Raw genomic sequence first — 19,759 nt, 5'->3', positions numbered from 1 at the left:
TTTTGGGTTGACTTACTAGTGACGTCTGAATGGACGTTTTGGGTTGACTTACTCATACAGCTGAGTGACGTCAGGGTTGATTTACCTACAGCCTAGTGACACCTAAATGGACGTTTTGGTTTGACTTACCTACAGCTGAGAGGTTCGACGTTGAAGTGGATGTTTTGGATTGACTTACCTACAGGCCAGTGACGTCTGAATGGATATTTTGGGTTGGCTTATTAGTGACGTCTAAATGGACGTTCTAGGTTGATTTACTTATACAGTTGAGTGACGTCAGGGTTGACATACCTACAGTATTGTGACGCCTAATAGACGTTTAGAAGTGACTCGCCTACGGACAAGTGATGTTTGAATGGATGTTTCTGGGTGACTTACCTACAGACGAGTGACGTTTGAATGGACGTTTTAGGTGACTTACCTACAACTAAGTGGCGTTTGGCTGCTGATATCCCTAATGGCGCAACTCTTCATCGGATGTCCACACATGTAAGCCTGGCCCATCACTGTGCGGATAACCCGAAACAAAAACAATTCAGACAACGTTGTGCGTGGTAATGAGTTAGTGTGGTAATTTTTCAGTTTGCAATAATAAAGTCAGGGCTTTGTCCATATTCTCTTTTATTTCTATATTCCCTTAAAACTAAGGTACAACGGCAATGGTAATATGCAGTAGCCTAAGTTTTTTTTAAGGTAAACGCTCACAAAAAAATTTCTATAGCAATATAATGTAGACGTCTTAAGAAAAGAATTGTTTTTCATGATGCGATAATTGAGCAATTGAAATGAATGTACATGGTGTTATTTATTTATTTGATTGGTGTTTATACGATGGCGGCCAGCATTATATGTTGTGGGAGGAAACCGGGCAGAGCGAACGTAAGCCTAAACGGTGAATAAAAGTTTTGATTCACACCAGTTACCAGAACCAGATGAAATATGATAAACTCACCCGACAGAATAAGGAGACCAGCCAGTAGAACCTTCATGCTGAGTCTTGTCTTGAGGCTTCTAACAAGATTAAAAAAATCCTCTGCAGGTGAAACCTGTAGGTAACCTGTAAGTCACCTGTATGATGATGAACGTGCATATATATAGACCTACACTGTGCACACGACACGGCTGTGGATAGGTACGGCTTTTTTAACTCCTTTAGGGGTGCAGGTTTTTACATAGTATTTACATTTGTCTCCAGCCAAGAAAGCTCATTATGCCGCCACTTTGACCCGACGTGACCTCTGTGTATGCAGAGCCAAATACCCGTGCTTTCAGAAGCCGCATATTGCTATCAATAAGGGGTCTACACCTAAAATCAACTTCAACATTTTCTAACCTGCGGATGATCGTGGGTTTCCCCCAAGGTCTGCCTGGTTTCCTCTCACGATAATGCTGTCCGCCGATGTGTAAGTGAAATATTCTTGAGTAAGGCGTAAAACAGCAATCAAATGAATAAATCAAATTAGACTTTCTAACAAACTTTCCATGATCACCATTTTACTTTCCCCGTTTACGCGTGTTAGTTTTTGTTGGTTTTCATTGTTTATATTTTTTCAGCTTAACTCCAGTCAGGGTTTTTGAGATAAAGACAGCGTAAAATTTCGCAATTTGTCTACAGATTTTCAGAGCTTTATAAATTGCTTGTAATAGGAAACCAAACTTCCTATATCTTGAAGATGGATTTTCTGGTTACTGTGGCAGAATTTGGTTTCAAATTTATTTTGACAATATAGAACCTTACAAAAACACTTCGCATACTGCACTTCACCTTAAGTTCAGCATTTTTCAAGACACATTTTGCTCGATTCGTGGGTTTTCATCCACATTATAGGGCCACTTTTTTGTTAAACTTGGTTACTTTCCTCTGAGCAAAGAAACTTTACTGTTGGCATCAAAAGTATCATTTTAAGGCCTTTATGTGCTTAGAGCGGCAGGATAGTGCGTTTTTCACCCATCAAACTTTAGGTCAAAAACTGTACTTGTTATAGAACGTTTAGTCTCTCAATTCATAGTATGTGATCTTTAAATCAAATTACTAATGCTAATACAATAGTAATGCTCAATTCATGGGCAGTTAAAATTACAGTTCACTATTATAGAAAGATACTACTTTATTTGTGTAACATTTTCTTCGTCTGAAGATCGTATATCATAATTTTTTTTCAATTCTGATTTTTTGACTGTAACATATGTATACTGTAGACAATTAAATATGAAGCGCCTCCTATTCTGTCGTCTCACAAGACAGTCTCCTTCAACGAGGCCACTCGTTTGAATCTACTTCCCGCTGAGTTTGAAAGCAGCTTAACCTTACTTATTGAAGGATCCCCGGGTCAAAATGTCGATTATGGACTCGACGGAACCCGCTCAACACTGGAAATAAAAGCGCCAAAGTTTCGTTTCTACTTAGATGAAAGATTCAGATTATTCTCTTTTTGAAGCTACCGTTATTTTTTATCCTGCACTGTAATGGAAATCAGATTTGATGGAAATCAGAAAATGTTTCGATTAAAAGTATAAGATCTGATTAAAATCAAAGGGTTAAGGGATAAGATTACAGTTGAATTTTCTTTCGCGTGAAAACTGATTTTGATTAAGTGCCTGATCGATCGTCGATGTTGCAGCCAATTTGCTGCATCAAAGATATGATCACCACTGAGACACGGTGCAGCCAACGTAGTTTGAAATCATCCGGCATGGTGAGGTATACAGTAAGGCGAAGTATAGACACTAGTAACAAGGGCTTACAGATTTACACTTTTACTTATGCTAAACATGTGTTTATACAACGGTTATAGAATACCTTTCACACAGCTTGTTTAATGATTGATCATTTTATTGGACTCATGTCTAAGAATGATCTGTGATTTATATATATCTTGAAAATAAAGGACAGGGTGACGTGTTCTTTCCATCTTTCAAAGTAAAAATGAAAAACCTGACCTTCTATTTTGCAGCTTTTATTGTGATATTTCAATACAAACTGCACACACCTCACCATTTTATAAAAGGCAGAATTTAATAAAGAAATGAACTATATGAATAGAACTTCACATACCCATAAATTTTGTGCATTTGCGTCAATGTGGTATATCGAGACCAATCAAATCATCATCTGTGGTCCACGCCACAGTCATCATTCAACCAATAATATAGTATAGGTCTATGCAGTTGATGTATATTAAATTCACAGAACAAGATGTAGCAAAAACACAAAAATATTTTATTTGGTTTTTTTCGGATCAAAAATAAGTAACACGATAAATGAAATCTTCCCGAAGAGATCAAATGATTTACGAATTTTTTTTAAGACTGTAAAGCATTTGCTGTTTCCCGCAGTCAGTATGTACGGTGGTCACAACTGCAGACAGTTTATATGAACGTCACGTGGAAGATTCAAACTCATGACCTGGTTTTTCGGCTGCATATCCAAAGTCGTCGGAACATCCCGTAAAGCCAACCACAAATATTAGACTGGCTAAAGCCAAGCCCCATTGATTCTCATAACAAAGCTAAAATTAATCAGGCGAGCTATTAAAAGATGCATTAGCACCTGTTCGTTCATTAGTAAATGCTGTTTGTTCTATGTTACAAATAAACATTTTGTCAAAGTCTACAACGACGTGAGGTAGGTTGAGTCATATGACTACAGTCTGATAAAACAAGATCGCCTCAAACATAAGGCAGTACATGAAAACTTGTCAAAACCTTAGAGAGACGTTAATGCTTTTTTTTCCCACTTCCTCATCACCTCGCCAGTCATTACTAAGTCATCCCACCTCCGATGAATGACCCGCCACTTCCGGGCACGTGACAGTAAGATGTATATGTGACTTTGAAGTAGATGCAACGCATGTACTTATTCACCACTTAACTTATCCATATCAACAGAGCTAATGCAATATTTACATCCTCTGTTAATTGTCGGAAGTATTTTATTTTTGTTTCTTTACACAAAAAAAGCATAGCGGATTAAACTGGCTTTTCCATGCACCAAAGTTTCTAAGATATTCAATGGAAAGCATGATTTTTTTGAACAGAACAATGTACATGATTTGAGTGGAAAAAAAAAACAGTGAGAAATATAAAATTGTCCATTTAAGGCAAAGTGAACAATCAATTGTTTAACCAAGTAAAATGCTTTTAAAACATCCGATTTTACGGTGGTCTGTTGAAACCCAGTAGGTATCTACGACGTCACATCAGTGTTTTTGCTTCAAATAGTTCCTTAAAAGTTCAATTCGTTGAGTGCATATATGTATACATGCTTTTTCAATGCTACAAATCTCGTAGACTGTGTATCTTGAGGGTAAAAAACCCGATGTGACGTCACTTGTCACAATATGGTCAGAATAGTCACCACAGAATCCGATGTTTCAAAAGTATTTTACCTGAGAGTAAATCAAACTCATCTTCATGGAGAGTGTTTAACACACTTCATATTACTATTTTCTTGGCCTTTAACTTCCGGATAAAGACTCAAACAGCTGCATCCACATAACGAAAGTAAACCTCTTTCCACGAGCTTCATTTCTTAGGTGAATTCCAACTTGTTTGTCTCCACCGGGGTATGTGCTCAAAATTCCTTTCGCCTGTTTTCAGTTAAAATTTTCGTCAGCATTCCGTTGTTTCCTTTGTAACGGAAACAATATCCGGTTGAGGGAACATGACATGCGCGCAATCCTCGTCCTTGAGGTCGGTGATGACACCACCTTTCCTGGTGATGACAGGCTTTACTGTCTCTCTCAGGCGCTGCATATAGGCAGAGGTGAAGAGAAATAAAATAAAAAAAACATCCACATTGCATACACGATTACGCGCCCCTCCCTTCCCCCATTTACACCAACCCCAGCCAATTCGTTTACTTTATCTAGACAAAGAATATACTACACAAACATAAGGAGTCGATTCCTATACAATCAAAAATGTAAGAAAGGGCTGGGCAAGTGAAGATGCTAAAGACCTGGAAACTTCTCGCGTATACTGTACCGATATTTGTCCCATCCCGTTGAACAACTGAAGAATTCGAAGAAAAAGGCCCTGGAATTTCTCAAATAACCAAACAATTACTTGATTCTCCAAGTGTATTCTCGTGTATATTAATGTATGAGAACGTTTTCACCCACGAATGTTTACATGTACGAATGTTTCCATGTACGAATGTTACTATAAGCATGTACGAATGTTTCCATGTACGAATGTAGCAATATACATGTACGAAATTTTACATATACGAATGTTGCCATATAGTGGATGGTATATCAACGCTCTAAAGATGCAGGGGCTTACCTCGATAAAGGTGCCTTTCGCCGAGAGAATATTGTACACAATGATTATGGGGATAGGCAACGTCATGCTCATACCGAGCAACCAACCGAACACATTCGTCCACTCAGGATAGACATACTTGCCATACTTCGGTGAACGAAATGTGGCAACTGTAAAGATCAGCGCACCCTGCAAATCAAGAACAGACATCCAGCAAAGTTGACATGTAAGAAAGCAGCTATCAGGGTTTTACTGATTCTTGGAAAGTACAGTTAGTGTTGTAAAAGTGAAATTGTCAAGTACATCTCAAACACGGGATCTGTACTCGGCAATAGAAACGCACGAAACAGTTTTATTAAAATATTAAATAACGTGTTAACTCAACTTGTTACAATTACGGTTGTATTCATTATCAATTGTGGCTTCAATTTCCACCAGATTTTCACCTTTCAGGGCAATAATCCAAGAGCTAGGGCAGCGTGAAAACAGAGGGGCCGGTAATCACAGTTCATGCACTTTGTGATGATAACGGTAGACATACTCGGTACTGAGTGCTGTGAACTGTGATTACCGACCGCTCTGTTTTCACGCCGCCAAAACTCATGGATTATTGCCATAAGATATGAAAATCTGGTGGAAATTGAAGCCACGAATGATAATGAATACTTACCCTAATTGTTGAGTTATTTAATACTGAGAGAAAATTGTTTGGGCGTTTGACAATAGATAGCCTTCAATTTACCGTTAAATTGGCGCATCTCTCTTCTTTTGAAATACAACGGGGGACAAAACGAGATTTTACATTTAGACACAAAGGTGTTAATGTAAAATTCCGTGGTTCTTTAGGTTTACAGCTTGATCAAAACGCTCGCTTTCTTTTTACTGTTTCGTGAGGTTCGACAAAACATGCTTGAAGTCTGAGTTGGGGTTATCAAATGATCTCTGCTGCTTACGCGAGATTCAACCACAAAACATATTAGTTACCAACAATATCTCACCGATTACTTTTGTTTTTCAACACAGAGATTCAATATATGGCGGAAGTAAATGTGTATATATAGACCTATATATACTCACTGCCATTACAATCGGAACTTCCACCATAATGCAGTATTTCATCACCGTCAGAAATGTGTTATTCACTGGCTTCAACATTTCTCTAACGTTTCTTAGAAACCTTTCGATTCCTATGGACAGAAAAAACAGTAAGAAGTTCTAAACCAGAAAAACTTCGACTTCAGTTAATGAAAAAATGGATGCGTTTGGGGATACTTTATGCAAGTATGTATCTATTTGAGGAATCTAGTTTAACAATCTAATGCCAAATTATTAGTTATTAATTATTAAACGGGATTGTGAGGTTAAATATTTCATAAAATAGTTTTGAGGATTTCCGTTAGATATTGTCTTTTTTTTCATTCGTCGGTCTAATTTATAATCTCGGAGTTGTACTTTTCTGAAGAAGCATATATATACTTCCTGTTTTGCGAAAGGACATCTTTACCAAACTCTTTAAGGCCTATACATAAGGTGACCTTGACAGGACCAATGACGCAAACATTTTAAAGTTAAGCGCTCAACCCACGCTGATTATGTGACCAAAACTGGTGAAGACGTTTTACATTGATTCAGTAAGAGTCACAAGGTTTCTTCAACTAACCGTATATATAGGAAACTACCAAACACTCTAGCAGAGCGACCAGCATCAACGCGAAGAAACAAAGGTACCAGTCAAAGAGTTGGAACCAGTACATTCCTCCCTGTGGAAAACAAGGTTTTCGTTAAGGTTAAAGGTTAGGGTTAAATTCGCTTTAGTCCTGATGACACAACTGTCATGCCATAACACTTTCAGTGTAATTTCAGATGTTATTAAGCCGAAATATTCTTGAGTACGGCGTTAAGCACCAATCAAATAAAAAATTATTAATGTGATAACCTGGTGATCCCAATCCTTGTGAACACAATCAGAATTAATTCTGTTATTACGTCTGTCACATTACTCATTATGGCCTACTTTTGTCTCGTCTATCACATTACTCATTATAGCTTACTTTTATCTCGTCTGTCACATTACTCATTATAGCTTACTTTTGTCTCGTCTATCACATTACTCATTATAGCTTACTTTTATCTCGTCTGTCACATTACTCATTATAGCTTACTTTTGTCTCGTCTATCACATTACTCATTATAGCTTACTTTTATCTCGTCTGTCACATTACTCATTATAGCTTACTTTTGTCTCGTCTATCACATTACTCATTATAGCTTACTTTTATCTCGTCTGTCACATTACTCATTATAGCTTACGTTTATCTCGTCTGTCACATTACTCATTATCACTTACTTTTATCTTGTCTGTCACATTACTCATTATGGCCTACTTTTATCTCGTCTGTCACACTACTCATTTTGGCCTACTTTTATCTCGTCTGTCACATTACTCATTATGGCTTAAGTTTATCTCATCTGTCACATTGTATTCATCAGAACTTACTCTGTCAACAGTGACGTCATTATTATGAACTTCCAGAACTCTCCCAATATACATACGAACTTACTCTGTTATTACCTCCGTCCCTTTATTCACAAACTTATTCTGTTATCCCTGTGCCATTTTAATGACAAAAACTTATTCAGTGATTCCTTTCGTCTAATTACTAATAACACCTCACTCTATTCTTTCCTGTTTCACACAATTCTTTATTCTGTTGTTCCCTCCGTCTAATTGCTCATACACCTGTCACATTATCGCAGCGCCCACAAGCACTTACTATTTTTCATGCCACTGTCACTTCACTGACGTGAACTTCACATGTTATACCTTACGTCACATTACAGTACGCGCTTATTGTGACCTCTGTTACATTACTCTTACTATTCAACACGTAACTTTACAGTGAGGCCCTGACAAGGAGGGGACTGGACCCACTCAGTCAATTAACAGGTCATTCTGCATACTAATTAGTTTACCTTTGTGACAAAAATCAGTCCGGACAGGTAGCTTGCCATACATATGCCCAGTGTGACTAGTACCTTGTACCGTCCAAGCGTGGTTGGGTACATGTCAAACAGCCCGCTAGTGAACGTCTTGATCATCCCAAACTGAATAAAGAATAATGAGTAAGTGAGTGAGTGCTTGGGGGTTAATGTCGTACTCAACAATTTTTCAGTCATACGACGACGAAGGAATCCTTAGAATGCATGTAATGTGCCTCGTTGTTGCAGGACGGATCCACCGCTCTTTCATCTAGTGCTGCTTCAATGAGACGCCTTACCGAAGCCGCCCTGACCGAGCCATTATACTGATACGGGTCAACCAGTCAATGCACTATTCCTATACGTTTGCTGAACGCCAAGCGAGGAATTCAAAACTTCCTCTTTTAACGCCCTAATTATGCATCGACTCTGGATAGAGCTTGGATTGACCCTGGATCTACCGCTCCCGACGCCGACGCTCTACCAACTGTACTATCGGGACCGGTAAGATGATAACCCTGTGAATGTATTTATTTGTTGAAATCAGTATTCAAATCGTGTACCATGTTAGAATGTAAGTTTGTCGATAATAAAATGTGTATCTCAGTTGCGCTGTGATTGCAACTTTGATTGCAATTTGATACCAATGGATTATTACCTGTATTAATTACCAAAGGATTTATCTACAATTATCTGTAATAACGGCAGAGCTTATATTCACGTAATGTCTTTCGAGTCTTATACAAAACATAACTTCCTGAAATGAACTAATGTATTTTCCTTCGATGTTCTAACTGTTCCTTTACACTCCTTAATTTACAGCTCAGAGTCCAGTTTCACGAAGTCTCCTAAGTTCAGTAATTTACTTTAACAATGGAGATTTTTTCCAAAAACTTAAGTGAAACACGACTTAGTACGGTAATGATATGTTTTTAATAAGCAATATGCATTTGTTTAAGAAATAAACACTTAGGAAGTTTCGTGAAACAGTGCCTAATACACGGAGCTGAGTGGACACATTTGACTTTGGACGCAGGACAAAACCAAGCCTTTGACTCACAGCACTGTCAATTCCCAAGAAGAAGACCAAGATGAAGAATAGAGCGGCCCAGAGGTGAGGGATCGGCATGCTAGACACAACTTGAGGGTACGTCACGAAGGACAAGCCAGGACCTGCGTACAGAGAGAACAAAGGCGAATTAGTACACTTGCAAATAGTACTGCTGATATTTCGTAATACAAACTATACCGTAATATGGTTCCATGGTTCGCACCTGTCCTCACAACATCTAAGACGGGAGTTCCAGTCTCGTGGGCCATGTAACCCAATCCACTAAATATGACAAAACCACAGAATATCGCGGTCACCGTGTCGGCTAGAGTCACCAAGACAGCGTCCCTGGAAAACAAGCAGTACAGCACTGTCCGTTAAAACGGAAAACTATTTCACATTGTGTCTAGAGTCAGGCTGAAACAGAAGAAGAGAAAAATAAATAAAGAATTGAAGAAAACACGAAGCAAATAGGTTATGCGGCGTGGGTGGAGTCTCGAAGCAAAGTTGAGAGGTTATATTTTTACCTGGCAAACATCCTGATGTAAAGGACATTTTGCTCTGAGATAATTCCACATTGTGTACGCTTTCAAACATTTCTATGCTAGTTTGTTTCATCATTTATCCATTTGATTCGTGCTTTATACCACTTTATGAATATATACCGCTTATATGACAGATGCAATTGTTCATGCGTTGGGTGTTTTTTTCTCTTGAAATGAATCGTAAATTATAATATAAAACCACCCTATATATCTATGCGCACACTTGACAACCGGCCAATGTGGCTAATAACAGGCTGCAACTTTGTCCGTTATTTGCATCATCTCACCCTGAAATTCAAAATACAGGGTGTCCCAGAAGTCGTGCACCATCCACGTTGAGGTTGAATGCTTGTGTTGCCCCATCTCTTCCAAACATAAGTCAAAACAAAATTCAAGTCTTTTTTGTACTGTTAGTTTATTAGCCATAATTAACTCTGAAAGATAGAGAAAAAAATTAAAATCAGTATTAAATCTGAAACACAGAAAAAAAATGAAAATCAGGATGGTGCACGACTTCTGGGGCACCGTGTACAACACTCAGAATAAAAGTACGTCGATGCGAAAACTATATATTGTCTCCTGCTGTTGTCACATTTTTGATGACTTTATTCAAGCCGAGAGCTGTAGATTTACATGTACACGTGCCTACCTCACACAGTTATGGCGGAAGGGGTTGAAGCTAGACAGTGTGATGAGACCTCCCCACGCTGGGCCGAGTGAGTTGAAGACTTGGATGAATGCTTCCACCCATACCTGGTGAACGCAGAGAGAACAGGGACAGACAATTAGTACTTAACGTCACTGCGGCATTGAGTCAGAAATTTGCCAGGTACTCGACAGTCGATGGGCGGTGGTATCCTCCACTCATTAACCTGACCATTGTCGTTATAAGTTAATTTTCTTGAGTATCGCGCAAATATTTCTGTGTTCTGATTCATCAAATCATCAACTATGTCTACATGTAACTTAAGTCCGATTAATAAGGGACTAGCTGCTGTGTATGCATCGTGTTGCTAAGGGCTGTATATGCATCGTGTTGCTAGGGGCTGTATATGTATCCTGTTGATTCGATGCTTGAGCAATAGCAATTAAAGCGTCCAGGCTAAAGACATCTTATAAAAATAAGACGGTGCACCATTAAGACGCAGATTAAATTTACGCGCATATAAAATAAACATGATTAAAAACGTACGGCATAGAAAGTAAAACCAGAGCAGCCACGACAGTGTGATAGCTGGCAATTGGTCACACGTAAGGCAAACACAGCCTCTTGCCAATTTACCTCACTCAGGGTTTTATTCTGACTGTGCATGTAAATGCTTAACCAGTAGCAAATTACATGCCCCCCAGCATTATGGTCTAAGCAGAATTAGGCAAAAAATGCAGTGATGTTAATTGTAATTTATTACACGTCACTGATGAGCTACTCAAAACACTGTGGTGTGTATCACGGTTAATATACAAGATCCAGGTCTCGGGGATGCTTAGTCCACCAGCAGAATCCTGGTTTATACACGAAAGCTCCTTGCGTCTTTCCTACATCACTGAAAAATGTGGGCTGCCTTTCTTTACATGACTCAGTCTGAATATTTTATTTTATAGCGGTCTACTTTCTTTGTTCTGGGTGGTTTGTATTGAACATTGTTAGTTGGAAGTTGGTCTTTCGAGTGCTGACCTGGTTGACAGCTGATATAAAAATATCTCTTACGACGCCCAGATTTAACGCCGAAAACATCAAGACATTTTCACTTACATGACAACGGTGAAGATTACGAATGGAGTGGGTATAAAATATATAAATAAAATACACATAAATTCTACATTTATTCTGATCTTACTTAATAATGCAATAACTTCTTCAGGAATCTGCGAGAAGTGTTTTGTTTTCAACACAAACACAAACTTGTGTTCTTTCTAACAAAGGTCTTATGTCATATTTGAAGAACTCTGTCTTGTGTTGTATTAACACAAGATCATGTGTTGAAAGAATTGAACACATAATGTGTCTGATGTTGATGATACACAATACTTGTTGCATAATACAGAAAGTTTTACTGTATAAATAACCTCATTTTAGTTAAACACAAGTTTGTGTTTTATTATTTTTGAAACACAAACATGTGTACTTCAGATTTAACACACGATTGCGTTGTGGTAAGACATTTCGGTGTTAAATGAAGACACAACAAGTTGTTGCGTAAGATTGCAACACAAGTGTTTTTTGTATACTGTAAATTAATCCAGAGACAATGAACCTAGACTGTGTAAACGTAGGACGAGTAAATACACGATTAGCATAATTAGCAGGAAGCGCACGTGTGATATTTCCTTGCAAATGTCTCCACAAAATATGCAGGCAAAAATTGTAATAACTCTGCCAGATATCTGCTGACAGAAGGTGGTTTGAACTCGTCTTCATTTGGCTTCCTTTATCTTAAACATATCCCCTTGGTCTAATTGAGACATTTTGGAGTGTTCAGCAAAAGTGACACCAATAAATTTAACGAATTTCATATGTCAGAAATAAGTATAAGCTCACCTGGTAATTTTTCATTTTGTCCCACCTCGGAGTGATATAGATCAGCATTCCGTCTGTGGCGCCCGGGAATGAGGACGACCAGGCGCATAGGATGATCAGCAGGATAAACGGGATAGTGGCCGTGATGTATACAGCCTGGAAATACAAAACACACACAAGCTGATATCGGGATATAGGATAGGGAATGGTTGTGGTGATGTATACAGCCTGGAAATACAAAACACACACAAGGTGATATCGGGATATAGGATAGGGAATGGTTGTGGTGATGTATACAGCCTGGAAATACAAAACACACACAAGGTGATATCGGGATATAGGATAGGGAATGGTTGTGGTGATGTATACAGCCTGGAAATACAAAACACACACAAGATGATATCGGGATATAGGATAAGGGGTATGGTTGCGGTGGTGTATACAGCCTGGAAATACAAAACACACACAGGGTGATATCGGGATATAGGATAGGGAATGGTTGCGGTGATATATACCACCTGGAAATACAAAACACACACAAGATGATATCGGGATATAGGATAATGGGAATGGTTGTGGTGATGTATACAGCCTGGAAATACAAAACACACACAAGGTGATATCGGGATATAGGATAGGGAATGGTTGTGGTGATGTATACAGCCTGGAAATACAAAACACACACAAGGTGATACCGGGATATAGGATAAGGGGAATGGTTGTGGTGATGTATACAGCCTGGAAATACAAAACACACACAGGGTGATATCAAGATACAGGATAAGTGGAATGGTAGTGGTGATGAATACCGCCTGGAAATACAAACAAACACAGGGGATACCGAGATAAAGGATAAGTGGGATGGTGACTGATGTATACAACCTAGAAATACAAGCACACACAAGGTGATATCGAGATATAAGATAAACGGGATACCTGGAATGATGTATACCGACAGGAAATATAAATACAAACTGGGCAATATTTATTCCAAATAGCATTATATGTTAAACCCTTCTCTGAAATTTAAATCTCGCCATTTTTGTGAGAATGCAAATATTGGAATTATTATTATTATTGCATAACCAGTTATTATAAACACGCTGTTGATAACAAGACCCTGTGTACAATAGGACTGCATAATGGTTATGTACATAGTCGTTCAGTCCCCACATTTCAGCGTCGTGCCTTATACACACTTGCACCAGCTTTACGTCTTGATTGCAATTCCTCCACTTTTCCTGGTACGTGCTAGCAACCTGACCATGGCTGTGGGTTTCCCACCATAATGCTGGCCGCCGTCGTGTAGGTGAAATATTCTCGAGTACGGCGTAAAACATCAATCAGATAAACAAAATCAAATCAATATCCCCTAGACGTTCTTGTAAATACGATCCTTGTATGTTTAAACCTCGCCAACAGTTTTATTAACACTGTCTCATCCTGATTTCCTGTCCGGCAGTACGTGAGAAGGTCCGTCAGCAACCTGCGGATGCTGTTGGGATTCCCCCGGGATTCCACCCACCATAATGCTGACCGCCGTTGTATATGTGAAAATTCTTGAGTACGGCGTAAACCACCAATAAAATAAATAAATAAATAAAAATATAAATAAATAAATAAATAAATATTAACAATGTCTCAAACAAAAGTCATCATTTCCAGTTCTGAATTTTAACTTTTTCGTTTCTTTACTTTTCTCCCTGATACTTACTATTCTAGACGATTCGATTCCCTTAAATATGCAGATGAATATACAGCACCATCCCACAAGCAGTGCTAAGGCTAAATGTCCTTGGACTGATCCAACGTCCTCCACTCCTTCTGTAATACCCAACACCTTGTTCCTGTAAAAATCAAGACAACAAACTTTTACCCAAAATTTCACCTCACACTGTTACATTGAGATGCAAGATTGATCACTCTGCTAAAGCCTTATGCCAGAAACACTGTCAGCATGTTGGATGAAATGTTTGAAAGATGATCAAATTCCTAAGCTGCGCGAGACACACAGTTTATATATCTAAATAAAGGTGACATATATATGAAGACGATCTAAGGGCAGGGTCTGAAAATCAATTTATGCATTAGAGTGCTGTTTCACGCAGTTCTCAAAACGGATTCTTGACCATGACGATAAAGAACAAAGAAATAAGTGAATAAGATTCTAAAGAACATTTCATTTATTTGACTGCATTCTGCGTAATGAGTGGGTGAAACCGAGGGACTGGGAGGGAAAACCAAGGGAAACTGCTGGGATGTGTGGAGAAAACAGATTGAATGTGCAAAAGAAACGAGAGAAGGAGTGGAGAGATCCGGGGTAAAACCAGTGCACAGGTGGGTGGAGAAAACTAAGGGAATAGGTGGAGGATGCCAGGGGAATGGGTGTAGGATGCCGAGGGAATGAGAGGAGGAATTTGAGGGAATGTGTAGAAGAAACCGATGTAATGTGTGGGGGAAACAGAGCGAAATGGTGGAGGAAACGAAAGGAATGAGAAAAGAAGACTAATGGAATGGGCAGATGAACCGATGGAATGAGTGGCGAGAAAACAGTGCACTTCATCAGAAATCTGACAAGCCTGCTGAGGCCACGGTCAGGGCAGCGGAGATGGATTCGAAAGTGCGATGACAATGTTAAGGGCCTATTCGAGATTCTTCAGAGTCTGTTACACCATTCTGCCAGCGAAGGTTCATACACACTAGTCACTTTCATACCAAAAGACTATTTCTGCAAAACACATACCCTTGATGCCCAGAATTTGCTATCTATGATATCCAATAAAAGAACGGGTGAATGCAAACTGAAATTATTGCAATAAAAAATATTTATTAACTTATTTATTTTATTGGTGTTTAATGCCGTACTCAAGAATATTTCACTTATATGACGGCTGCCAGCATTATGGGTGGGGGAGAGGAAACCGAGCAGAGCCCGGGGGAAATGCACGACCATCCGCAGGTTGTTGTCAGACCTTTTCACGTGCTGCCGGACAATAATAATAAAAAATAATTAGCAAATAAATAAAATTATTGATCCCAGAGAAAGGCCAGTGATTTTAGGGAAACATTTAGGAAAACATGATCGAATATAACATCTAATATAGTGCCATTTGCTTTCCAGTATATGCCGATAATCAGATTGTAGATTCGAAGGAATAGTTAACTGAAAATAACAAATAATGTGCGTACTCCCAGAATTCTTCTGTGGACAGTACAGGCTTTGTGAACACCAGTCCTGAAGCGTTGAAGGAGTCATTCCCGAGTGACGTCAGCGGCATACAGGAGTTAGTGTTCCAGATGTTTCCACACGTCGTCCAAGGCAATGTAGACGAGAAGGCGTTGTACAGGAAGTACAGTGCCCAGGCTATGACAGTCATGTAATACACGGGGACCAGAACAGAGACCATACACATCACGACGCCGATACCTAAAACATACGAAACCAGGAAGCCAGCAAATAAATACAAATACAATAAACCAGCAAATCCAGCAATTACATCGAAGTACACGTGATCAGGAAATTCCGTAATTACATGCACGCACATGAAAATAAGTAACCAAGCAATCAGATAATCATTTACATGTAATTACATGTAAATACATGAACCCTCCAAATCCAGTAATTTCATGTGAGTACACGAAATCAGGAAATCCAACCATATGTAAGTACAGAAAACCAGGAAATCAGAAAACCAGGAATTGAATGTCAGTACCGGTACATGAAACCAGAAAATGCACCAATTACATATTAGTACATGTAAGTATATGTTGAAAAGAGGCAAATCCAAGAATTGCATGTAAAGACACGAAACCATGAAATCCAACAATTACATGTAAGTACATGAAACCACCAATCCAGCAATCACATTTAAAGACACGAAACCAGGAAATCCAGGAATTACATGTAAACACACGAAAGTAGGAAACAGGAAATAAGTTGTAAAGACACGAATCTAACAACTAAAGGAAACCAGGAAAAGCGGTAATTAACTGTACGTAGGCCTACATTAAACGACAGTTGTGACATCACATTATTGTCTGAGCTGTTAACCATTTTTTAAGTATCCAAGCTCGGGAGTTTGTGGATTCAAATGCAAAATGCTTTGGTTTCGTTTTATACGAAGGATATCCGTTTAACATGTTCCATAGAAATCTTGCTGACCTGGTATTTGTATTGTTATGCGGATAAGACCACACACATAAACTGTCTATTCTTAAAAGATAATATACAACTATGGCATGGGTCTATCGTGTCGCTTAAGTGAGAGAAAACACTCGTAACTGTAGATTCGTGACAAGTAATAAACTCGGCGCGTCTCGCCTGGTTCATTCTTTTTCAGGAATCTTGAGTTACTCGTGATTTCTTCACTACCGAAACTAGGAAATCCAGCAATTCCATGTAAAGACACGAAATGAAGAAATCCTGCAATTACATGTAAGTGGGACATCCATGTAACCAAGAAATCCAGCAATTACATGTAAGTTGGGCCTCCATGAAACCAAGAAATCCAGCAACTACACGTAATTAGGGCCTCCATGAAACCAAGAAATCCAGCAACTACATGTAAGTAGGGCCTCCATGAAACCAAGAAATCCAGCAACTACATGTAATTAGGGCCTCCATGAAACCAAGAAATCCAGCAACTACATGTAAGTAGGGCCTCCATGAAACCAAGAGATCCAGCAACTACATGTAAGTAGGGCCTCCATGAAACCAAGAAATCCAGCAACTACATGTAAGTAGGGCCTCCATGAAACCAAGAAATCCAGCAACTACATGTAAGTAGGGCCTCCATGAAACCAAGAAATCCACCAACTAAGTGTAAGTAGGGCCTCCATGAACCAAAAAATCCAGCAAGTACATGTATTACACTAATATACATTTGTGTTATAGATAAGAACCAGTGTAGAGGAAAAGGGACATATAGTCTTGGGTAACGCGTTAAACACCAATCAAATAACTACATAAATAATCCTTTGATAAGAGACAGGTGTCAATTAACAAATTAACAAAACTGCTGAGGATGGGCTTCCTTTGTACCTAGAGGAAACGTCACCAAATATAAGCCAAAGTACTGCTCACCTTTAAACAGGGGACAGATGTCAAAGACCCGGATGGGACTCTGTTGGAAGTATTGTCCTAATGCGGACTCCATGAAAAATAGGGGGAATCCAAATATCGCAGCAAATATAATGTAGGGAATTAAAAAGGCACCTGTAAAAGATGACACAATAAGAAAATATATTCATGAAATATTTATTGAATTTTAAAGCATATTGGTTCTACATCCACCCTGAAAAGGAAAGAAACGGACCGCAAATACCATATCTTGAGTTATTTATGATCCATCAGGTATTTAGCACTTTTTGGGACTAAAATAGGTTAGACGTGTGGTGAAGAAGAGTTGTCGGCCTTTAACATCCGAAGCACAATAACGAATTTGCCTACAAGTTCTCATTTCCTAGAAGTAAGGGCACAACAGTACTTTTCAAACTATATCAGTGCCACAAATGCTTGAGTTACAGAGCTGATGAGCTTTTTGGTTACTTATTTATCTCCAAAAGTTTTTACGCTATACTCTTTTAAACGTAACAGGTAGTTCAGACACTTGTACACCTGTTAAAAGCTTATTAGCGTAATAATTTCATCTTATACTCACATTTTTGTTATCATGACAACTAGTAATCAAGTTTATTCCAGCGAATTTGGAATGGGTGAATTTTTGATCACATAATATCTCTTGACATCCTTTGATCCAACGTGAATCATATTTGATTTACCACCACATATCACGAGATGAAATAAAAAAACCCCAATGAATTGCCCATGATAATGCAAAACGATTAAACACTACAGACCACATACAAAACATCACAACTGTTTTGTATACAATTTTCACTAAACAAGACAAATTTTTCGGTGCAATATGATAGGTGATATCAGTTTCCCATTTCAAGTGTGATATTTAATCAAATGTTAACAAGACTTTGTTCTGTCAGACACTGTAACTGTAAAGTTTCCCAATTCAAGTGTGTCAAGTGTGATATTTAATCAAATGTTAAGAAGACTTTGTTCTGTCAGACACTGTAACTGTAAAGTTTACCAATTCAAGTGTGACAAGTGCGATATTTAATCAAATGTTAAGATAGACTTTGTTCTGACACTATAACTGTAAAAATTCACGCACACACTTCTACATTTTTTGTTGTTTCCATGCTATTTCTCCTACTTAAAAAAGCTGAAATTTTCGTGAAATACATTGTATGTCTAATACCCATTAACAAAAATGCAGTGAAATCATGACATGATTTCTTGCATTTGAAACATTTTCAATGATTGCGAATTTAATAGGGTCATCGGTTTTTCCAGTCCACCAGACGTGGTCATCCAGTCGTTCCTTTTTCGTCCTTTGCTAATCATTTTCCTTTTGGCGATAAAAAAACGTATTTATTTCTTACCTCCTCCGTTTCTCATCACCAAATATGGAAACCGCCAGAGGCTTCCCATACCGATGGCATAGCCCAGTGTGGATAAGAGAAATTCCAGCGGGTTTCTCCAGTGGCCACGGTCTTCATCTTCCTTCAGGGTTTCCTTGTCCTCTCTATCACCAGTTTCTCCTCCGACAGTCATGATGTGAGTGAACTTCTGGGGACTCTGGCTGAGGTACAGTACTGAAGACCTGTAGAGCGTGTGAAATATGTGTTAAGCACTGTGTTACCACCTACAGCACTAAGATCAATGGTTTACCCCGGGCAATCCGGTTTCCTTCACCCATAAAACCGACCGCTATAGCATAAATGAAAATTTCTTCACCCTGGTGTTAAGTAACAATCAAATAAACAAACAAACAAATAAATAAATACATAAAAACGGTAAACTTTATTTTGTCTACAGTGCTCCGTTAATTAACAAGTCGTATCCATGTCAGTAAAGTGTTGACATTTTTCATCGGTCGACACGTTTTGTACGTGAAAATGTCAGTTTCAACAGAAAAGCGAAAGAACTATTGTGTTCACAAAGTATGAAGGATAATCCATCATGCCACTTCACTTTAGGTTTCTTCAATTTTGCAGTGAGTACTCTTGTAAGTAAATATGGACATAATTGCCTTATATTTATTTATTAATTTGATCATTTTATTTGTGTTTTACGCCGTACCATACTCAAGAATATTTCACTTATACGACGTGGACCAGCATTACTGTGAGAGAAATCTGGGCAGAGCCCAGGGTGGGGGGTGGGGGGGAACCCACAACCATGCGCATGTTTTTGACAGACCTTCCCAAGTACGGCCGGGGAGGAAGCCAGCATGAACTACCTGGACGTAAGAACTCGCAGCGACCGCATTGGTGGGAGGCTCTTGGGTCATTGCGCCGTGCTGGCGTGCTAACCCCCTCGGC

At 38.8% G+C, this 19,759-nt stretch overlaps 2 protein-coding genes across 3 annotated transcripts; both read right to left on the bottom strand.

Moving 5' to 3' along the window:
• Positions 1-3,345: 3,345 nt before the first annotated feature.
• On the bottom strand, positions 3,346-14,203 carry LOC135473942 (sodium- and chloride-dependent GABA transporter 3-like). 2 transcript variants are annotated; one of them, XM_064753899.1, is made up of 9 exons: positions 14,073-14,203; positions 12,380-12,514; positions 10,490-10,593; positions 9,305-9,643; positions 8,239-8,370; positions 6,926-7,025; positions 6,343-6,452; positions 5,287-5,454; positions 3,346-4,749 (listed from the first exon to the last, which is right to left on the bottom strand). In XM_064753899.1, the coding sequence occupies exons 4-9, from the start codon at positions 9,371-9,373 to the stop codon at positions 4,612-4,614; spliced, it is 717 nt and encodes a 238-aa protein (XP_064609969.1). In that variant the 5' UTR covers positions 9,374-9,643; positions 10,490-10,593; positions 12,380-12,514; positions 14,073-14,203; the 3' UTR covers positions 3,346-4,611. The 2 variants fall into 2 exon arrangements, with proteins under 2 accessions (XP_064609969.1, XP_064609970.1); XM_064753900.1 differs by lacking the exons at positions 10,490-10,593; positions 12,380-12,514; positions 14,073-14,203 and having other exon boundaries at positions 9,305-9,860.
• LOC135473264 (sodium- and chloride-dependent betaine transporter-like) lies at positions 9,691-19,016 on the bottom strand. The gene is made up of 7 exons (XM_064753112.1): positions 18,818-19,016; positions 17,442-17,573; positions 15,548-15,785; positions 14,073-14,205; positions 12,380-12,514; positions 10,490-10,593; positions 9,691-9,712 (listed from the first exon to the last, which is right to left on the bottom strand). Exons 1-7 carry the CDS (start codon positions 18,987-18,989, stop codon positions 9,691-9,693), a joined length of 936 nt encoding a protein of 311 aa, XP_064609182.1. The 5' UTR covers positions 18,990-19,016.
• Positions 19,017-19,759: the final 743 nt, after the last annotated feature.

This window comes from Liolophura sinensis, chromosome 8 (assembly GCF_032854445.1).
Source record: "Liolophura sinensis isolate JHLJ2023 chromosome 8, CUHK_Ljap_v2, whole genome shotgun sequence".
Taxonomy (NCBI): Eukaryota; Metazoa; Mollusca; class Polyplacophora; order Chitonida; family Chitonidae; genus Liolophura; species Liolophura sinensis.
Note: the sequence above shows the minus strand (reverse complement) of the source record. Positions and strands in the feature narration are given on the sequence as shown.